This window comes from Zosterops lateralis (assembly GCF_965231275.1).
Source record: "Zosterops lateralis genome assembly, chromosome: 6".
NCBI lineage: Eukaryota > Metazoa > Chordata > Aves > Passeriformes > Zosteropidae > Zosterops > Zosterops lateralis.
In genome coordinates this window covers 39,750,088-39,768,035 of record NC_139761.1, presented here as the reverse complement: position 1 = coordinate 39,768,035, position 17,948 = coordinate 39,750,088, and the positions used below count along the sequence as shown (strand labels likewise).

Sequence of the window (17,948 nt, the reverse complement as noted above, 5' to 3'; positions counted from 1 at the left end):
CCTAGCTAAGTATCAAGTACATTGTTGCAAGCATAACACTGCATGTGTGTACACCCTGAAGTTGCCTTGTTCACACCTGACTTTCAAGGCATATATTTTTCCTAAAGCTACTATTCCACCTGAGTCTGCTTCCTCCCAAGCTAGCCCACCACCTGCAGTGCTTGTCTAAGGGGATGGCCAGAGAGGACAGACACAGCAGAGGCATCCTGAGGCTGTGACTGCAGCCAATTGTCTCTCCCTGGAGTATTTATAAGCTGCATACTGGCAGGCAGGGGTGGGCAGTTGGCACCGTGACCTTGGGAGCTGGGGAGCCTGACTAGAATTCCTGGGAGCCACGTGAGCTGGACTGGCAGGAGCAGCTGTAGCCAATGGGGAGAAAACCAGCACTGGCAGTTCAGATTGAGTTTCACTCCTGTGGCTTGAGATTTTTCTCTTTCTCTCCCCGTCGTGCTTTTCCTCTTTGTTTACCGGATTGGACAGATGAATGCACTGATGGAGCCCTAGTAAGCAAGATGTTTGCCTAGTGGATTCGGGATTCTGCCTTCAGTGCTGAACAACCACTTCTTGCCATTGCCTACCACAGCTCCAGCCCCCTGACATGGCTGGGCTTTTACGGCTCTGGGCCCTCTGAGCACACAACCCGCCCTCTTCTAGTGGGGCATTTTACGTTGTGTTCTCTTGTAAGCACGTCCTTTTTGCTATCCTTAGAGGTTAGTGTATGAGGCTTTTTAATCCATGGGAGATGGGTCAGGACCAGACAAAGCAACAGATAGAGAAAGGACTTCATCTTTACCAGTCTAATCAGACCGAAAAGGCCCTGCGAGTCTGGATGAGGGTTTTGGAGAAGTCTGCGGATCCTGCTGGCAGGTTTCGTGTTTTGGGTTGCCTCATCACTGCTCATGCAGAGATGGGCAGATACAAAGACATGCTGAAGGTAAGGTGCACTGGAGATGAATGCATGCCATTGTGTCACACCCACGATGGAACGTGGCTGGAGATCAGAACCTGAAGTGGGGGGCGGGGGGAGTATTTTGTGTGTACCAGAAAATACCAGCTATTGAGCACATGTTCTGGGCTGCTGTAATCACTGTGCTCACCAAGAGTTCCAGCCCACAAGAAACACAGAAATGATTTTTCACTGGGTCCGGTTCCTCAAGATTCCTGGGTTAAGTTCTCTAGTTATTCTAGTTATTCATGGAAACCTTTCTTGATTATTTCCCATATGCAGGCACACCATTTATCAGGCTTCAGGAAAAGGTATGAGAACAGAGCCTTTGTCCACTACAAGTTGTTTACAGTGTCTATGTCAGCATAAAAGGAGAAATCCAAATGGATTCTGTAGAATAAGTATGGATCTTGTGGAGATATGTCTGTTATCTTGTTCAGCTTCTGGCTGATATCTAATATAAATGTTCTATTGGGAGGGGGTTAATTAAATTATTTGTTTGCCAGGGGGCTGATTAAGAGGGAAAAGAAGATGCTGTTTTGGTGAGGTAATTGACACATCCCAGATGTCTCACAGGTGATGTCGGAGAGCAGCTTCCAGTTTTCAGAACAGTATAGAAGAAAGAATATGGGATTTGATGGAAGAGTGGTAAAAAGCAGCTGAACTTACATTTCAAGTGTGTGAGGATAAACAGTTTAATCAAATGAACAAAAAGAACCTGGTGTGTGGATCTGAGAAGTAAGAGGATGTGTACAGAGAGCAGCAGGCAGCATTTGGGAGAGCAACTCAAGAATCTGTAAGACAAGGCAATAGAGTGTTTTAATAGTCTTAAGAAACTATCCCAGCCTGAAATAGGGTCTTACTAAAGGGTTTTGATATTCTTGTCTTGATGTTTTGCGTTGCCTCTTGCTAGGCTATCATTCAGCATTTAGAACAAAACATGGAAGGGGTGTCTACATCTCAGTGAGAAGTATTTGGTAGCTCTGTTTGGAATTGGAAGGGGGAGAGGGGAACATTTTACTGGTAAACCCACGCACATGTCAAAGCCCTATATTGAAACCAAATATTTAGGATGAAGAAGAAAGGAGAGGTATTAATACACTTGGAAAAAATTTGAAGACAAACAATTCTGTTAAGTGGTGTGAAATTAAGTGCTGGCTAAAACAACAGACTGATTGGGGAAGAAAGAAGAAAAAAAGGTAAGATGTAGCCACCTGAAGGAAATACTGAGGACTTCATGGGAAAAAAAAAAAAAAAAAAAAAAAAAAAAAAAAAAGAGTGAGCTTAGTATACTCAAACATAATTCCTTACCTTAGAAGAGAACAGAAAGTGGGATCAGAGTAGGTGAATTAGTTTTTCACAGTACTAGGAAGGAAAAATGGCTTCAGGCAAACTAAAGATTTTACACAGCAACTGGACAAAGGATAGAGAAAGGAGAACTTTAGCAATAAGCCATTAAGAGAGGAACTATCACGAGAAAAAGGGTCAGAATTAAAGGCATGAAATAAAAAGTGATTTAAGAAGGATTGTGGTGCTCAATCTCTTTTGGAGAGGAAAGAATTACTTTGCACTAAGAAAGGCTGTGGCAATCAGGAAATACTGAAGAACTTGAGCAAAGTTAAGGGAATGTGGAGAAGCATGAGCTAGTGCACATCACTGAGTCCACATAGCAGCTTTCCTAAACTGTAATGGAAACTGAGAAGATATTTACAAACACAACATACACAATTTATGGTTCAAATCCAACATACACAATTTATGGTTGGTGATGTCTGGGGGTTTTGTTTGGGTTGATTGGTTTGTTTGTTTGCAAAGAATGTAAAATGTTCTAGTAGCCTAAATTATTATGTATAGCCACTATACAAAAAGGTAATAATTGATTCCCTTGGAATTTGCCATCCATAATCCTAACTGATAATGTCTAATGAAAATTGCTATTTACCTTTCTACTGATACTAATTCAAGCCAGCAGGATGCTTGCTTCATCAAATATGTTACTGCTTAGAAGAGTTTGCAGCTTGAAAGAGACTTCATTTAAGAGAACAGTATGCAACAAATCCTGGAGGTTATATAACTAAAACTGTCAGGATCAAGACTGCAATTTATTAGTAAAAAATTCCTTAAAGAAGTAGTGCACTTTCTTCTATTAATAGAGTACTTCAAGCTTAGGAATTCCAGAGAAAGTGGGATACATTACACTGAGTGAAAGAAAACAGAACTGCATTGTGTCAGATGTTTCCTGCTTTACCAGCTTCTCTTTACAGCCATTTTATCAGCTATTTTCCCCTTTAACAGCCATTTCCCCCAGCCTAGTTCACCTACCCTGCCCAGAAACTGTGTAAAAGAGGGAGAGGTTTCTTCATAGGCCTTTTAAACCACCAGGTAACTGCTCAGTGCATATGATGCTTCTCCATGTGCTGATGGCCTTGTCTGCCCTGCTCAGAGATAAGCCTCTTCTCCAGTACAGGGTGCTACTCTGTGGGTGCTTGAGCTGTATTTAAATAAACTACACACTTTTATAAACACTATCTTCTCTACTTAAAGTTTGCAGTGGTACAGACTGACACAGCACGGGAGCTGGAAGATCCAGATTTCCTTACAGAGAGCTACCTAAACCTGGCTCGCAGCAATGAGAAACTCTGTGAATTCCAGAAAACAATCTCTTACTGTAAGACGTGCCTGAACATGCAGGGTACCACTGTGAGCGTGCAGCTGAATGGCCAGGTGAGCCTCAGCATGGGCAATGCCTTCTTGGGCCTCAGCATTTTCCAGAAGGCTTTGGAGTGCTTTGAGAAAGCTTTACGCTATGCACACAACAATGATGACAAGATGCTGGAATGTCGAGTCTGCTGCAGCCTTGGCAACTTCTACACGCAGATAAAGGTACAGTAACCTAAGGGACAGAAGGATGATTGTCCCACAGATTCAGGGAAGCGTTGGAAATCGCGTGAATTTCAGCCTTTGTCTTTCCTATAGGAAGTGAGGTACTGAGAGAGCATGGTAAGCTAAAATCCCTGTGTAAAATCCAAATGGAGTGCTCTCCTCCACAGTAAGGATGGGAGGATCGGTGTCATGTTTATACAGCACAGCAGAAGCAGCTGTGAATATGTGTATTGAAAAGATCAAACTCAGCTTCAAAAAAGATCACATCAGAGACACAGGGCTGGCAGCCAAAACTCATGGATTCTCTGTTTCTACCACTATTGTAGGCAAATAGCTGCCAGCAAGCAGCTGTAGGTAAAACCAGGCAGGGACTGAGCACGGGGCTGATTTGCCAGTTCTAACTTCTGGTACAAACAGCAAAAAATGGGTTTTTCTCACAAAGTTTTGATTTCTTCACTCATAGAAGACTCATCACATGAAGTGTGGTGACCAAAAATGAAGAAAATAACTTTATGCTGAATACTTTTCAGGTGTGAAATAAGAAGAGAGAAAGGAAATTTGAGAAGTTATTGTTTCCTTTGTGCATTGTGGAGAATTTAAAAAAATTAGGACTTTTTCACTTCTGCAGTCTCATACAACTTATTTTAGAATGCTTTTCGATATTTAGATAAGTTTTACATAATTATTGTAAAATAAGATTTATTTTTAACATATTTTTAATGAAAAAAAAGTTTAAAAATTAAAATGTATTATTATTTATTGTGAATTTGATGAGGCCACAAGTCTTAGTTCCTCTTTCCTGCAATGATGGATAATGAGCTTTTTGGAGATGCCAACTCACTGTATGGAGAAAATGAAGGCTCCATGTAGATGTTACAAGTAGAGATGATGTGAGAGCAGAGAAAGTTTTCAGCCTTTGCTTTTAGAGAAGGGTAAATGGTTCCTGCAGAATAAAGTTAATGGCATTAACTTTAAGCTAACGAGTTTAAAGATGTATAGAAATCTGGTAGGTGTTGCAGTGTTAGTAAAAAAAAAAATAGCTGTGGTTTTTTCTTCTCTCCTTTTTGCTTTATTTCTGCTGTGACTGCTGTCTGTGTGCTTGTCTGCCTTACAGGACTATGAGAAAGCCTTGTTTTTCCCATGTAAAGCTGCCGAGCTGGTGAATGATTACGGGAAGGGCTGGAGCCTGAAGTACCGTGCCATGAGCCAGTACCACATGGCCGTGGCCTATCGGAAGCTGGGGCGCCTGGCAGACGCCATGGATTGCTGTGAGGTATGGGGGGACAGGAGCCACAGAGCTGTGGGGGGCTCTGCCAGGGGATCCTGCCATGGCAAGAGGGATACCCTGCCATTCACACTGGGCTGTAGATCTTCCTGCTGCCTTCCAATCCTAGAGCTCTGGTTTCTGTAGCCCAGGGAGCTTCAAAATTTGAGTCTATGAATGGCCCTTGGTTAGGAACAGGTGAAAAAGATTTTCCTTGCCTTAAAAGATGGTTGTACGAGCATCTGTGGACAGCAGGGAGAGGGAACTCTGCAGACCTGAGACATTCTTGAGAGAACACGTGTTTTTATTGCAAGGGTCGTGGGTAAACAGGGCCTTGCCTCCAGCCACCAGCCTTGGCTGAAGGGAGGCCCCAAAGAGAGAGGGAGAGAGACAGAGCAGGAGGGTAAGAGGTGAGAGAGGTAAGAGGGGTGGCAGGGGTAAAGCAGGTGAGCAAGGTAAGAGAGGTGAAGTAAGAGAGTGAAGACCTTGTTACAATACATTATGTCTCCTTTTGTGTTGAATATTCTAATTTACAGTGACCAACCGGCACGAGATACAAAACCTACAAATTTTGCATACAGCCTATGAGAACTGCTATATTACCATATCACTCTGTATTCTAAACTCTAAAGGCTATCTTCTTTGCTAACTTTTCCCTGATACTTTGGCAGGTATCAGGGAGTGGGGCTACACCTTCAGGTCCCTTAGTGTCCCATTGTTTGTTATCACTTAACCCTTCTCCCAGCTAATCACCATCTTCTTGCCTGCCATGATTACATCTCAAAGCTGGCTTTTATTTCTATTTCACTCACAGGTTTTATATTTTTAGTATTTCTTGCCAGGCAATCATATTTGTAAGCTTTTCCTGTCTCATCTTTCCCAACAGATGGTGCCACTTCTATGGAGCTGGTCTTTCAGTGGCCAGAGCGCAGAGTCCCAGCCTTGCTGTGTTGAACCAGGAACAAGCTCTTTTACTGACCTTCTTTCTTTCAGGAGTCCATGAAGATTGCCCTGCAGCATGGTGACCGGCCGCTGCAAGCACTGTGTCTGCTCTGCTTTGCAGATATCCATCGCAGTCGCAGAGATGTGCAGGTACAGCTCTTTCCTGCCAGGAAGGATAGAGGCAATCGAAAGAGGGCATGAAAAGCAGCTCATAGCAAAACATGTTTTTTCCTCCCTGCTTCTGCAGACAGCCTTCCCTCGGTATGATTCTTCCATGAGCATCATGACAGAGATTGGAAACCGCCTGGGCCTGATCCAGGTGCTGCTAGGAGTGACTAAGTGCTGGATGATTCAAAAGGAGCTGGACAAGGTCAGTTACAAACTTGTTTCTACAGAAGTTTGTAGGACAAGATTAGAGCACAGTCTTGTACTGCACTTTGGTGAGGGTACAGTTCAGAAGCGACTTGTACCCCCTTGGTTCTACCACAGGGCCTGTTGCTTGTAGAGTTCTATTTCTCTGAATGGTCCCTCTCAGCCAGGAATTTGTCACTGACAGTAGGAACATCCATTCTGAGTCAGACCGCTAAATTACAGAATTGCCTCATTAGTCAATCCTGATGACTTTTAAGCTCTATGCTGAGAAACCAGCACTGGAGGAAGGAAGCCTTATGCTCTGAAATAGATCCCCTGCCTACTTTTTAGTTATATGACTAAGCCCGTTGATGTGCTAATGATGTTTAGACAGCTCTACAGCTCCACCATGTGCTTTGTCGGCAAATGTGGCATAAAATTCCTGGAGAAACTTTGACGGTCTATAAACTCTGATGTGAAACAGAGGAATGAATGAGAGCAGGAACTTATTTGGGGATAGACAACCAGTCCATATAGAACAAGTAGGTGAAGTTACTTATTTTGAAAATACTTAAGAGGTCTGTATGTGTGTTAAAGTCCAGACTTCACTAGATGCAGCACATTGCATGGCAGGAACATTACTTGGCCACAGAATGAAATGTTCTAAGGTTAGCCCTGAACTAGCTCTGAACCTGGAGTACCTGCACAGTGCCACATCAAGATGCTGATTGAGTCTAAATCTGATGAAGATTCACTCTTATCACTCATACTGAGACACCAAGAATTTTAGCTCAAATGAAGCATCCCAGACATGAGTACTTCCAGTATATGTCAGAATAGACAAGTTCAGGGTGCTGTCAGCATCCGAGCACCTCCATTAGGGCATCAGTTGGGTGAGACATCCTGTGCAATCTCAGTAAGTAAACACAATGTTTGTTAACAATGGAAGAAGAAACTGTGGACTTAAAAAGTTTGCTCCATGTCCAAAGTATGGGACCGGACACAGCAGGTGGGCCTCTGCAGGAGAGAACATTCAGAGCACTCATCAAACCCTTACATTCACTGATGCTATCTCGAGCCACTGTCAGCCTCTGATATCAAGCAGCTCTCACTTGTGAGAACATGATGAGGACTTTGCACAGAATTCCAGTCTCACCATATCCCACAAAAGAAGCAAGTGGAGGAATCTTGTAATCTGTCCCAGGCATTAGAGGGAATTCTGCCCTGCTGGGTCAGGGACCTTATATCTGTTGACCAAATGTGGCCTCCTTAGATGTGACATCCCTAAATATTCACCCAAGCCTGTTCTTCAACTGGACAGGTCCAGTTTCCATTTCTTATGCTGCTTATCCCTATATCAGTTGCTTAATAAAGTAATTTGCTAATTTGCTTTCTACTTGCAGATTCCCTGGTTTTGTCCAAGCTTCCTCCATTTTCCCAGTCTCTTTGGCTAGTTAGTCCATTTCATTTATGTGTAATGTAATCAATGCTATTCCAGATCCTCCCAGGCTGTTCAGAGCTTGCTTGCCTTCATTCTTGTGTAGTCTCATATTCCTGTCCAAGACAAACTGTCCCCTAGACACATTTCACCCTACCCCACACATTTCACTTTGATTCTAAGTCACAGTCAATAATTTCAGGACTTTCCAGTACACACTCAGTCTGCCTAAGCACAGTTCTCAGTGATGTTCTCCCTGCTGGCCTTCAGTTCCCGCTTTCCTCTCCTTCCATTTCCTTACCCTAGTCTGTTGCTGCCACCACAAGCCTAATGCCATCTCCTCTGCATTCACAGTGCATTTTTGCATCTCATCTGGTACTCTCCCCCTACAGTAGCAGTAACACCAAATTATAGGGTAGAAATTTTATAACATGCATCACAAGGGGGACCTCTTCTTCCCCTTGGACAAATAGGAAGCAGATCTCAATAGTTCTGGAAAAGAGAGACTAATTATCAGAACAGAAAGGAACACTGTGACATCTAGGGGAAAGTAGGGACACATTTGGTATGACAGCTGCTATGCTAAATATTTCCTTCAGCTTTAAAAAGAAAATGGATAGCAGAACACTCCTACATCACACTATGTGTAAGTAAGGCGAGGTGGATGTATGAACAGCAGGGAAAAAATGGCTGAGTGTGGTGTATTGGTGCTGGTGATCCCTTTCCTCACCTCTGGTGCAAGTGAAATTGGAATTGCCCAACGATTATTGAGCCTGCAAGGTAGGATGGGAACAAGACTTGCTTTGCTTGTGCTCCATCCCAGTCCCAAATGAGCATGTGGGGCTGAGTTTAAATGAGTCTGTATTCTCTCTGCTTGGGGACCAGCCTCTGCCAACACTGACACTGAATGTCTGCAACAGAAATGTAGCTCTTGCATTACTTGTGGTCTTTCAGAAACCAACCTCTTCTCATGGACTTTGGGAAGGGAGGGAAATCTGCCCTCCCAAAAAAGCTTTCTTGATTCTCTAGAGTTGCAGAGATGCTTGTTAATCCAAATTTTACTCTGTTCTTCTTTACCTATTTTTTTAAAATAATTCTCATAGGATATTCATACAAACCTGCTTTTTATATATTTGACTGAGAAATAACAACCAATGCTCTCAATTCACAGGCTCTGGAAAGCATTGAAAAGGCACAGGAGCTAGCAGAGGGACTAGGGAACAAGGTAGGATCCTGCAGCTTCTTTTCAGCACTCTTCATAGTCTTGTATGAGGCAATATCAGATGTCAAACATTGAAGTATCAAGTATCCAGGCTTGTGTTGCTCATTAGCATTCCTATTAACCAGTGAGTGCTTGGGATTTGCTTTGTCATGAAGTGTTTGGCTGTGGGCAGTTGCATCAGTTTGCAAGTCAGAAAAGTGACTGAGGAGTCACAATAAGACAGGCAAAGGGGAATGGGAAGCAGCGAAAATGGGGTGTAAAACAGGCAGAGAACTAGAGGTCTCTTCCTGAAAAACATTTTTGCCCTGAGCAGCTGCTGAACTGTGTGCTGGCTGGAGGCAAAGGAAAATTAAATACTCTATGTCACGGGTAGCTCAGGGAAACCATGAGTGGAAGAGCTTCCAAGTGTCTCCAACCTGGTGTTACCTTTTGTGACACAGAGGAGGAGGGTTAATGGGAGGAACTGTTGAGACCTGCTGATGTTTCTCCAGCTGGTGGATAGGGCTGTGGCACTCCCACTCCTGTTTCTGGTCTGTCTTCACCCTGTTGTTCACTTGTTGTATGTTTCTGTCCTTCACACGCAGCTGGGCCTGCTGAAGCTCCACTGCCTGTGTGAAAGGATCTACCGCACAAAGGAGCAGCACCGAGAACTGCGTGACCACGTCGTGAAGTTCCACGAATGTGTGGAGGAGATGGAGCTGTACTGTGGCATGTGTGGAGAGTCCATTGGGGAGAAGAACAACCAGCTCCAGGCACTACCTTGCTCCCACTTCTTCCATTTGAAGTAATTAGCTGGAAGTACTAAATATCATTGTCATGACATTAGTCATAGGAAAGAGCTGCTTATACCCAGAGTAGTCCTATGCAGCTGTTTCCCAGGTCTTTGTTTTGATTACCTGCTTACCTTTGTCTTGATCCTGCCTTGCAGGATCCCGTTGCAGTTCTAAGAGTCTCGCAGCCTTGGAGGGTGAGATTTAGCCATCATATCTATCACATCCTACTTGTCCTCCAAATGATTATTCACTGATGTCCTCGCTTTGTAGGTGGCCAGCCCAGTTCACAGATTCTTATTTGGTTCCTCCTGGGCAATCAGTTCTTCGCTCCCAGGAGCAGTTTCCTAAATCCCCTCACTCTCTCCCTTGGCACACAGAGGTGAACAAGTCGTTCAGCCTGTTACAATGCTACTACCATGAAAGAAGTTAGCTCTATCACCATTTTACTGTAGAAGAAACACGAGTGTTACAAAACACAATGATCCGAAAACTAAGCATTTAATAACAAAGTCTCACACTGACACCAGAATTAGGATCAAACCACTAGGCAGTGAGAGATGCCCGATGAGCTCTGTGGACTAGAGGAATCTGCCTAAGTGCCTCCCTGGAAGGGATGGGAAAGAGGTCCAGTCTCTGCCCTCGGCGGGAGCCCCAGGGGAACAGCTCTGCGGTGTCCAGTGGCCGTGGGGCCGCCCTGGGGGTCCTCGGGCCGCGGCAGAGCCCCCCCAACCCCACCTCCTTCCTTTGCAGGTGCCTCCAGACCGACGGGACCCGCGGCTGCCCCAACTGCCGCCGCCTGTCGGTGAAGCCCGGCTACGTCTGAGCGCCCGCGGCCCGGCCGGGGACTGAGGGAGCCACTGAGGGAGCCGCTCCCGGGCCCGCTCGGGCTGTGCCTGGCGGGGCCTCCTCGGCTCCTCCCCTGGCGGGGCCGGCTCGGCCTCACGGCCCGGCCCCGCTCCCTCCCCCTCGCCGCTGTGTATGGGCACTGACTGTAATAAAGGGTTTCTCCGGGAGACCGCCCCGTCTGCTCCAGCGCCGGCTCCGGGTTCCACCCCCGCCCCGCCCCGCCCCGCTGTGGCAGCGCCGCCATCACTCAGCACCTTTGGGGGGGCACGTGACCCGCCGGCACTTTCGGCACATTCGGCACTTTCGGCACATTCAGCGCGATCGGGGCGGCGGGGGCCGCGCCGGGGGCCGGGAGGGAGCGCGGAACCCCCGGGCCGCACGTCCTGGCCGTGGCGCCGCCCCCGCCCCGCGCCGCCGGGAACGCGCAGTGCGGAATCTGCCGGGCCGAACCCGCCGCGCCCTGCGCGGGCTCGCGGAAAGATGGCGTCGGTCTGGGATGAGTCGGAGGTGAGCGGCCGGGGCCGGGCCGGGCCGGGCCGGGGGTGGCGGGGCCGGGCAGAGCCGCGGGCCGGGCCGAGGGTGACGCTGCCGTTGTGCCCCCTCAGGATGGCGTCGGCGAGGAGGTGCTGAAGATGTCCACGGAGGAGATCGTGCAGCGTACCCGCCTCCTCGACAGCGAGATCAAGGTAGCGGCGGGGCCGCGCCCGGGAACTCTGTGCTGCTGCTGTTCGGGGCGGGCGGGTTGGCACAGCCACGGGGACAGCAAAATATTGGACGCGGTTAATTGAATCGAGAAAGGCAGATTGAGGAATACTGAACCGCGAAGGTAGGGAGGAATCACTGGAAGAGCATGGAGCCGAGGAAGCTGCGGGGGCGGGTGTTGGACGAAACCATGGATGTTTTAGCTAAAGTTGCACAGGCCCTCCCTGCCTCGTAGGGACGGGAGAGGGGGAGGTCTGTTCTGTGGCCTGAGTCAGGCAGGATCATTGGGTAATGCAGGCTGGAAGGGACGTGAGCAGACCTCCGGGCCAAACTCCTCACAGCAGGGTCAGCCTTAACCCAGGCTACTCAGGGCTTTATCCGGCTGGATCTTGGAAGCCTTTAAAGACAGATATTGCACCGCTTCACGGGGTGTTCAGTGCTGCTGCCTGAGAAACCTCGTCTGGATAAAGAGGATAAAGATTTGCTTTGCATACAATCTGAGCCGCACCTGTTTCAGTCTTTTGTTATTTCATCTGCTCACTGTGTACTGCTGTGAAGTGTCTGGTTCTGTCTCTTTGACACCTCCTGCCCAAGCAGTTCTGTTCTCCAGCTGAACAAACCCACCTCCCTCAGCTGTTTCTCACAGGGCTCCAGCTCCCAGCCGTCTTGGTGGCCCTATGCTGAACTCAGTCCAGGTTATCAATGTCTTTGCTGTATGGGGGGACACCAAAACTGGACTGAGTGCTCTAGGTAGGATCTAAAAGTATTGAATAAAGAAGAGAACACTTCTCTCCATCTGCTACCTACAGTCCTGACAGTACAGCTCAGGATGCAGTTTGTGCTCTCTCCAGTTTATTGTCTCATGGAGACCCCCAGGTCCATTCCTGAGCCAGACACTCACCAGCATGTGTCACTGCAAGGTGCACTTCCCTCCCTGGTGTGGGGCTTTGCATGTGTCCTCGTATTTTATAAAGTTTCTGTGTGGCAGCTCTGCCCTTGAATGCAGAGACTACGGCCCCCAGTTTGGTGTCATCTGCAAACATGATGAGAAAACATTCCATCCTCCTGCTTGATCATTCATGAAGATGTTAAGTAGATATACCTGTCTCAAGATAGACACGTATTGCATAAAAGAGCACTTACAAATTTAGAATGTTTGCTGCCCAGTGTTAGCAGTATTGAGATAAAATATTTCATAAATTTTATAGAGTAACTTCATCCTATACTGCTTCAGGCTCCACAGGTAATTCTGACTTACTAATGTACATTATTATTCTTTAAAGACTGTAAAGGTAAATATGTGTCTTATTTTTAAATTGCAGACTAAAGTAAGAAGTAGCCTTCTTAATTTTCTAGTAAGAGCATTATAATTGCAAAACGTTTGTCAGAACCCTCCCTTCAGGCAGTTTTCCTTGAATCATTTCTAGGCTGTTCTATTAAATCAAATTTATTAAGTTTTTTGCATTTTTATTTAACAGATTCTGTATTGACTCCTGTAACAATTCTGTCCTGTGAATGTGTTACAGCACAGTATTATGCTTAGGCATAAAGACTTTAAAAAATACAGCTTCTTAGTGAAGAGTGGATTTCCCCATTGAACAGAATCACATACACCAGTTGAGGTGTGACCAGTTCTCCTGAGATCTCTTGGTGCTCCAGTGACTTCAGTAGGGATCACAAAATGTGCATTTGCACACTGTGTGACTAACCAGGAGAGGGAGGAAAAGGCCTGTCAGTGTCAGCCAGACAGCACTGCAGACACCTGTGTGGGGTATGTTAGTGCTGGGTGTAAATGTACTCACTGTTGGATGAGGAGTACAGAATTTTTTTTTTTCTTAGAGAGCTTTTTTTTTCCTTACAGTTAGTAGAATCACAGAATCATAGAATAGTTTGGGTTGGAAGGGACCTTTAAAGGCCAACTCCTGCAGTGAGTAGGGACATCTTTAACTAGACCAGGTTGCTCAGAGCCCTGCCCAGCCTGGTCTCTTGAATGTTTCCAGGGATGAGGCATCCACCATATTTCTGGGCAACCTGTTGCAGTGTTTTATTATTCTTACCGTAAAAAAAAAATCTTATATCTAGTTTAAATTTACCTTCTTGAAAATTAAAACCCTTACCTCCTTGTCCTGTTGCAGCAGGTCTTACTAAAAAAGTCTGTCCCCATCTTTCTTACAAGACATCTTAAATACAGAATTGCCACCATGAGGTCTTCCTGGAGCTCTTTCTTCCCCAGGCTGAATCATAGAATGGTTTGGGTTGCAAAGGACCTTAAAGATCATCTAGTTCCAACCACCTTGCAAAACGTAACTAAGTGTGTATATGTAGTTACTTGTGTATCTGTATTTTTTAAAAGATCACAGCCAAACAAAACCACAGTTGCCATATTGTTATGTAGGTCATATTGCAGCCCTGTAAGCTGTTGCACTGATTAGCCTGAAGCTACCAAGTGACACTGGGAAGAAATTATTTCTGCTTATTGATGAGTTAGAGACCAAAATGGACTATGTAGCCTTGATTCCTAATAAATTTTGGCTAATTCGCTGGCTTTGCTTTTTTATATATATTACATTTCTCTTTATTCCTCAGACTTAGATTTCTGTCACTGTTTGCTTTTGGAATAATCTATTAATTTTATCTTGACTTAGTCTTGTGACACTGTTCCTTTTTCTTTCTTCTATGTGCTGATTGCAGATCATGAAGAGTGAGGTACTGAGAGTGACCCACGAGCTCCAGGCCATGAAAGACAAGATCAAAGAGAACAGTGAGAAGATCAAAGTGAACAAAACCCTGCCATACCTTGTCTCCAATGTTATTGAGGTGAGGGTGGTGGGCTCTTACACAGGGACATGAAAAGTGTGTGCAGTTTATGGTGGCAGGGAGAAAGGCAGGGAACCCATCAGGAATTTAAGACCTGGAGTACTCTCAGACTACCAATGCTGCCAGAGCCAGGACTTTCAGGTTTTTCTGTTGGTTTTACTTGTGACCTGGAAATGCACATCTCTTGCCCACTTGTTCTCTGGGTTATTCCTTAGGCTTTGGGTACTGTTCATCTGTAGCTAACAACCATCAGAGGGTGACACAGCCCTTTTGAGCATAAACTTGAGCATCTGAAATTGGACACATGCTCTCTGAAGCTTGTGAAACAGTGAATGAAAGGCCATAGCTCTGTTCCTCCATCACATTCTTTTTGTAATTCAGTAATTTTGATGATAGGAAAAAGAATGCTGATAATATGCATTAAGAATGGGATTGGTTTGAACTACTGTTTTAAAACTTAATGAGCTTAGCCCTTAATGTGAGCTGCTGTATGGGAGAAAGAATCACTTTGTTCTGACTTTTGTAACGTCTTTCTATGCACTATTGCATGCTGCTTCATAAAGAAAGGAAGAAATCAATTCTTACAGGAGGACTTTAATGCTTTCAGGATTCTACTGCCAATGGATGATGGAAAGTTTTATTTCTTCCAATGCATGTATGTTAGAAGCATCAACCCTGGGGTCATCTTGCTAGCCTGGTTACATTGTCATGATCTCTTTTTTTGCCCTTGTTTTCAGCTGCTGGATGTTGACCCAAATGACCAGGAGGAGGATGGAGCAAACATTGACCTGGATTCCCAGAGAAAGGGCAAGTGTGCTGTGATCAAGACCTCTACACGTCAGGTAAGACGCACGTGCCCAGCCAGATCTGAGGAGTGATGCAAAGGATCTTCTCCTGGTACATCTGGTTTTGCTCAATTTGATTTCTTTTTTACAGACATATTTCCTGCCTGTTATTGGGTTGGTTGATGCTGAGAAGTTGAAGCCTGGAGATTTGGTGGTGAGTGATTCTATTGGGATAGTTAAATATGATGGTGGCCAGAAAATTGCTTATGTCTTGCCTTTAAGAAAGAAGACAAAGCATATTTTCCTAAGACCATTTCTCTACTAAAATTTTAATAGAAAGGTATTACGGGTTCAGTTAGATTTGCAGTAAAGAAAAGCAGTTTGGTGTGTGTGTCCTTTATACATACAATTAGGTACTGAAAGTTTAGAGATCACTTAGTAAGTTTTTTAAACCTTGTCTTTTTTACTGCAAATAAACTGGCCCACTCATTTAATATGTGGAAGGTTGACTGTGGCATTGTCTACTCTGCCAAGCTGGGGTGATTTGATGAATGCCAGTGTCAAAGCTGGTTATTCTTGCATTTTTGAGGTCTAATAAATCAGCTTTGATTATGTGTTTATTAAGTGCTCTCTGAGGGACCTACCTGTTAAAAGCAAAGGACTTACGTTTACAGGGGGTGAACAAAGACTCTTACTTGATCCTGGAGACTCTGCCTACAGAGTATGATTCACGGGTGAAAGCCATGGAGGTGGATGAGAGGCCCACAGAGCAGTACAGTGACATCGGGGGGCTCGATAAACAAATCCAAGAGGTGATACTTCATGTCTAGTTTCTGGTGTGACTGTGGACAACAGTCTTTGAATTTCAACTCAAAAGAAGACAGCCTTTTGAGGATCTGTGGAGAAGAATGGGTTTGTGTATTAATATTTTTCTTTTGTTGTAGCTCGTGGAGGCCATTGTCCTGCCAATGAATCATAAGGAGAAATTTGAAAATTTGGGTATACAGCCACCCAAAGGAGTCCTTATGTATGGGCCTCCAGGAACAGGGAAGACACTTTTAGCTCGAGCATGTGCTGCCCAGACCAAGGTAAAAGGAACCGTGTGAAAGTGTTTGCTGCTGTAGAATAGTACATGATAAAGAGTAAGAACATCTCCAGGGGAAGAAGGTCATACAGACAAATTGGTGTTAACAAAGGGTGGGACTTTCCTATCTATTTGCTTGCTTGCTTGCTTGCTTGTTTTAATGAAGGGCTTCTTACAGTATTCAGAAGTGACCCTGTTGTGAAATGCGGCCTAGGATTAATTCTCTTTCACTTCCCAGGCCACGTTCCTGAAGCTGGCAGGTCCACAACTTGTGCAGATGTTCATTGGCGACGGAGCAAAGCTGGTACGCGATGCTTTTGCTCTCGCAAAGGAAAAAGCTCCTTCCATTATCTTTATTGATGAACTGGATGCCATTGGCACTAAAAGGTGAGCTGTATTCCATGTTGTAAAGTTCTTGGGAGCTGCCTAGCAGCCTCCTTTGCCTGTGTATGTAAGCAGAGCCTTTTAAAGCCTGGCTTACTCAAAAGGAGAGTGTGAACACAGTCACAGATGGATAGTAGTTGCCACATTCTTTGGGCTCAGGAGCAGTTTATCGGACTTGGGATCTCTCTGATAGCCTCCTGCTGTATAAAACTGTTTTCTGTTCACTGCAGCAGGCACCTGGAGATGTTCACCCTTATTTACTACTGGGGTCTGGACAACATAAGCCCCATTATTCAGCTGTAAGGACTAAATAAGTCATAGGTGCTGCTGACAGTTATTCTAGTTGCAGTCCTCATCACAGTAGGACTGTAGTTTCAAGGAAAAATTTGGAACACCTCAGCCAAGGAGCATGAACTGCCATCATTCTGTGTTTTGCTGTGGTTAAAAACATAGGGGCAGGGTGGTCAGGTTCATACTGACAGTTTTACCCTTTTTTCCCCTCAGGTTTGATAGTGAGAAGGCCGGTGACCGGGAGGTGCAGAGGACCATGCTGGAGCTGCTTAATCAACTTGATGGTTTCCAGCCCAACACACAAGTCAAGGTTGGGAGCTAGCAGGGAGTGCTGCTGAGGTCCAGGGTGCTCTAGCAGGGGATGGAAAACAATGTCCAGGGAAGAAGCTTGGTGAATCTTTGTGGAGAAGAGGCCTGTCTTCCAGATGCCTCACACTGATCATCCTGCTTCTACTTAGGTGATTGCTGCAACCAACCGGGTTGATATCTTGGACCCAGCTTTGCTCCGCTCGGGACGATTAGATCGGAAGATTGAGTTCCCAATGCCTAATGAAGAGGCCAGAGCCAGAATTATGCAGATCCATTCACGCAAAATGAATGTCAGGTATGGCCTTCTGGGGCTCTTTTGTCACTCACGATGGTACCTCAGGGCTGAGAAGCAGTTGGCAGTCACTTGTGGGGAGCTCACTGTGGGGCTGAGAAAATTCCCTATGTTGCTTTTTCTATCTGATACATGCTCTCAGACTTTTTTCCCCTTTTGCTCATACCAGCCCTGATGTGAACTATGAAGAACTGGCTCGCTGCACAGATGATTTCAATGGAGCCCAGTGCAAGGCTGTGTGTGTCGAAGCGGTAAGTATTCCTCCATAGGAATAGCACTGATGGGAGGGAAAGCTAGCATGGAGTAATTATTTGGAACTAGTGTGGTGCTCACATTCCCTCTCTAAATACTGTCTCATTGGGCAGGGGATGATTGCTCTCCGCCGTGGAGCTACAGAGCTCACCCACGAGGACTACATGGAAGGAATCCTGGAGGTTCAAGCAAAGAAAAAAGCCAATCTGCAGTACTATGCCTGATCCCTGCCCAGTCAAGGTTGTGTCCTTGGCAGAGGACAGGAGTAGACTGGACTGTATCACTTATTTTCTGTCTGGAAAAAATAAAGCATTTTTTCCCTTTAAAAACAAATTCATGAAGTGTTGGGGTTATCACCCTTGCTCGG

At 45.4% G+C, this 17,948-nt stretch overlaps 2 protein-coding genes across 3 annotated transcripts; both read left to right on the top strand.

Moving 5' to 3' along the window:
- Nucleotides 1-419: 419 nt before the first annotated feature.
- RAPSN (receptor associated protein of the synapse) lies at nt 420-10,642 on the top strand (the record flags this gene model as incomplete). Of its 2 annotated transcripts, none has more annotated exons than XM_083863773.1 (8): nt 420-934; nt 3,491-3,670; nt 4,944-5,102; nt 6,087-6,185; nt 6,283-6,405; nt 8,996-9,049; nt 9,631-9,830; nt 10,570-10,642. In XM_083863773.1, exons 1-8 carry the CDS (start codon nt 719-721, stop codon nt 10,640-10,642), a joined length of 1,104 nt encoding a protein of 367 aa, XP_083719899.1. In that variant the 5' UTR covers nt 420-718. The 2 variants fall into 2 exon arrangements, with proteins under 2 accessions (XP_083719899.1, XP_083719898.1); XM_083863772.1 differs by having other exon boundaries at nt 3,491-3,829.
- Nucleotides 10,643-11,029: 387 nt separating this feature from the next.
- On the top strand, nt 11,030-17,914 carry PSMC3 (proteasome 26S subunit, ATPase 3). Its single transcript, XM_083863751.1, has 12 exons — nt 11,030-11,172; nt 11,271-11,351; nt 14,059-14,184; nt 14,922-15,026; nt 15,121-15,183; nt 15,644-15,781; nt 15,914-16,057; nt 16,292-16,440; nt 16,942-17,038; nt 17,187-17,332; nt 17,499-17,580; nt 17,695-17,914. The coding sequence occupies exons 1-12, from the start codon at nt 11,146-11,148 to the stop codon at nt 17,803-17,805; spliced, it is 1,269 nt and encodes a 422-aa protein (XP_083719877.1). The 5' UTR covers nt 11,030-11,145; the 3' UTR covers nt 17,806-17,914.
- The last annotated feature ends 34 nt before the right edge of the window (nt 17,915-17,948 follow it).

Coding starts and splice junctions, on each gene's coding strand:
- PSMC3 (XM_083863751.1), top strand. CDS start 11,146: ATGGCGTCGGTCTGGGATGAGTCGGAG. Junction 14,185..14,921: donor TTGTCTCCAATGTTATTGAG/GTGAGGGTGGTG, acceptor CCTTGTTTTCAG/CTGCTGGATGTTGACCCAAA. Junction 16,441..16,941: donor GATGCCATTGGCACTAAAAG/GTGAGCTGTATT, acceptor TTTTCCCCTCAG/GTTTGATAGTGAGAAGGCCG.